We start from the raw sequence: 2,959 nt of genomic DNA, 5'->3' as shown, positions 1-2,959 counted from the left end.
GCGTTCAGAACTGTAACGTATTTCATTTTTGATCTTGACCAAATTTATACGAAATGGAAGAAATTTTCATGAAATATGTCGCTTAAGAATGTTTCAGTTGATCTTGTGCTTTTTGCGAGTCTCTCATGTCTATGTACACGAATAGTTCCATTAAGACAAGCATGCGACTATTTTTAGTCTAACGAAGCACAAGAAATCATCATAGAAGGCGACAATGTGCATGAGCACCGTGAGCGCTGGAATCGTCGGTGGTGTATGAATGCAAAAGATTCGATGATTCAGTGTCCCCACAAACCCGAACAGTGATGCGCGCGTACCGTAGGACGCTATGATAATTTTCCCCACAAAGGAGGGAAAACACGCAATTCCATGTCCCTCACAGTTTTGCACAACCGCTGGTGGCGGGTAGTTATCTACTCCATGGCGCTGCTCTTCACCAACGTCTTGCATGCTGGGTGGGTTCCCATGGTTCGTTTCATGCGTGACTCTGGGAAGTTCGAATGGGTGTGTCCGGCGGATTCCGTACCGGACCCAGACACACACATGCTGTGTCCCGCGCAAGAGCTAGCATTCACTTTCAGCCTATCCCTTGTGTCCTTCTCCGACTTTTCCATGAGCTTCATCTCCGGCTACGTCTTCGACGTGCTGGGACCTCAAGTTTCTGGCCTAATAGGGCAGGCCTTGTTTTGGTGCGCTTTGCCTACTGTGTCTTTGTCGACCACATCAGCGGGGATGTACATCGGCTTTGTGTTCCTGGGCCTCTGCTGCTCCTTCACTCACTATCCGGCACTCTCCATAAGTACGTCGTTCAAAGCAAACGAACAGTTCGTTATCGCTTGCATGATGGCAGTCCAATACGGCACGTCTCTGGTGTATCCTGTACTCTATCACATTGGAAAATCTACCGGCGCCTCATTCGGTCAAGTTACGATGGGATATTGGTTCGCCGTGGCACCCATTGGAGCCCTCTACGTTCTGAGTCTACCACGGACCACTAGGAAGGAGATTGAGGAAGCAAAAAGGAGCGTCCCGAATCCCAACGCTCCCAAGATGAGTGATTTCCTGAAGACGCCAGAGTACCTTGCGCAGGGTCTCTGGCAACTGGTGTACTTCCTTTCGTACACAATTTTCCAGTCCACCATTCTTACCTGGGGCGGCGAGGCTGTGTCGGAGTTCTACGGATGGCTAGGAGTGGCTGCGATCACCACCACAGTCTTTTGGGGGTACATCGGCGCACGTACGTTCTCGTCGCTAGTGGTGATGTTCGTTACCATCGGTCTGATGAGTGCGTTTGGTTTGACGTACGGCTCAGCACCTGCGGACTACGCGGCGTGTGTAGTTCTGGTGCTGGTCGCTTCCTACTTTTTTGCATCGAAGGTCGCGTACATCAACGAAGTTTTTCCTCCAGAGTATATGGGCCGTCTCACAGGACTTACATCCACATGCGCAGGCGTTGTTAGTCTTCTCGCCACCCCGATTATGGCATCGCCGCTAACGTTTGTTGACAAGATAGGGGTTTTCTTAGCGTTGCTTGGAGTGGGCCTCTGCTGTAACGTTTTTATGGTGGTACGGCAGGGTGTCTTCCACATTAGTTATCGTTCGGATACTGATACCAACGATACTACGTCTGAAGAAACTGATTTAGAAGAAACCGATTCAAGATGTACTTCTGATAGAACTAACGAAGTCTGATTTTAGTATCCACAATTCCAAAATCAACCAAAAAACATGAATCGGCTGTCTCCGCAGCAAACTCGTGCCCTTGAGACATGGACTGGAGAGGTTCGGAATATCACATCCCAGTACCTGTCGCCACCTGCAACCGGCTCTGGGTTGTCGTCTCGCTCTGGGTCTCCGAGGCCCCTGTCTCCTAGAAATCTGCAAACTAGTTTCAGCAAACTCGCTAGACGGTCCAGCCTCCCAGCGACGCCAGCGCCTGTGAAAGACGGGTCGTGGAAGGAGCTGTACACCGCCGAAAAGGCTGCCTCTCATGCAGACCCTGCCCGCCGGCGGAAGCGCATGCAAGCGCACATGAACAAGATGACTATGGATAACGTGAAGCAGCTCTACGTCAAAACGCTGGCCCAGATTCACAGCCTAGACGACCTCCAGGCGTTCGTAGAGTGTGTCGTGGGTGGAGTGAAGCAAATGAAGTCCTCGCCTGACATTTACGTCGTGGTGGTGGCGCTGATGATGTTGGATGCGAGACCTCAAGGTCTCCTTTCATTAGCACTCGCACCAGCTGAGATGCTCGTTGTGAGGGAACAGATCCTCAATTGTTTGCAGAAGCATTTTGACATATTCATCGGCAGCACCTTTACGTTCGACCCAGATGTGGAGAGTTCCGAATTCGAACAGTACTTGGCTTGGGTCACCTCTTGGATAAGCTACTCCAATTTCCTGGGCTTCTTGGCATGGCAAAACCTGCTCCCTACCCGCGTCCTGCTGCTCTGTGCCTCATGGTCTCTCGCGCGTTTTTGCAACTCTTTTGAGGACAGGCTAAATGCGGGGCTGCCTGATCTAGACTCGCCGGAGGCGCCGAGCATACTTGTTTCGTCCAGAGACTACCCCTACTACAGCGAATGGCTGTTTTTGGAGGCTTCCATCGTGATGGTAAACGCTGTGGGACCCCTGTTTCGAGTGCGTGAAGGACAATGCGAGCACACGCGGGCCACCGAGTTTGACGACATTGTCAACACTATCTCACACGTTATCAAAGGCCGGCATGCACCGTTCATCCCGAAGCGATTCGAGGTGCTGGCCACCAACATGCTGGAGATGAGAAGCACGAACTGGATGTACTCCCAGGCCCATATTGACTTTTACGCCAACAAAATGCGCCTTGGTGATTGAAGCATTGACCTCCAAAAGATGACACGATTTTGTGAATGATGTAGCGACCTCAACCTTACGACTCCGTAAACACCGCACGCTGAGCGACCTTTGTGTTGATGCCACA

The 2,959-nt window shown here is 51.2% G+C and overlaps 2 protein-coding genes across 3 annotated transcripts; both read left to right on the top strand.

The window, feature by feature from the left end:
* Positions 1-369: 369 nt before the first annotated feature.
* On the top strand, positions 370-1,692 carry KVP18_000319 (uncharacterized protein; the record flags this gene model as incomplete). 2 transcript variants are annotated; one of them, XM_067954513.1, is made up of 1 exon in its annotated part: positions 370-1,692. In XM_067954513.1, one exon carries the CDS (start codon positions 370-372, stop codon positions 1,690-1,692), a length of 1,323 nt encoding a protein of 440 aa, XP_067810293.1. The 2 variants fall into 2 exon arrangements, with proteins under 2 accessions (XP_067810293.1, XP_067810292.1); XM_067954512.1 differs by having other exon boundaries at positions 421-1,692.
* Positions 1,693-1,728: 36 nt separating this feature from the next.
* On the top strand, positions 1,729-2,853 carry KVP18_000320 (uncharacterized protein; the record flags this gene model as incomplete). The annotated part of the gene is made up of 1 exon (XM_067954533.1): positions 1,729-2,853. The coding sequence occupies one exon, from the start codon at positions 1,729-1,731 to the stop codon at positions 2,851-2,853; it is 1,125 nt and encodes a 374-aa protein (XP_067810294.1).
* Positions 2,854-2,959: the final 106 nt, after the last annotated feature.

The sequence above is a fragment of a genome (genome assembly GCF_019968955.1).
Source record: "MAG: Porospora cf. gigantea A chromosome Unknown PgA_NODE_2980_length_2959_cov_339.637, whole genome shotgun sequence".
NCBI classification, from domain to species: Eukaryota; Apicomplexa; class Conoidasida; order Eugregarinorida; family Porosporidae; genus Porospora; species Porospora cf. gigantea A.
The sequence above is the reverse complement of the archived record's forward strand: the minus strand, read 5'-3'. Positions and strand labels throughout refer to the sequence as shown.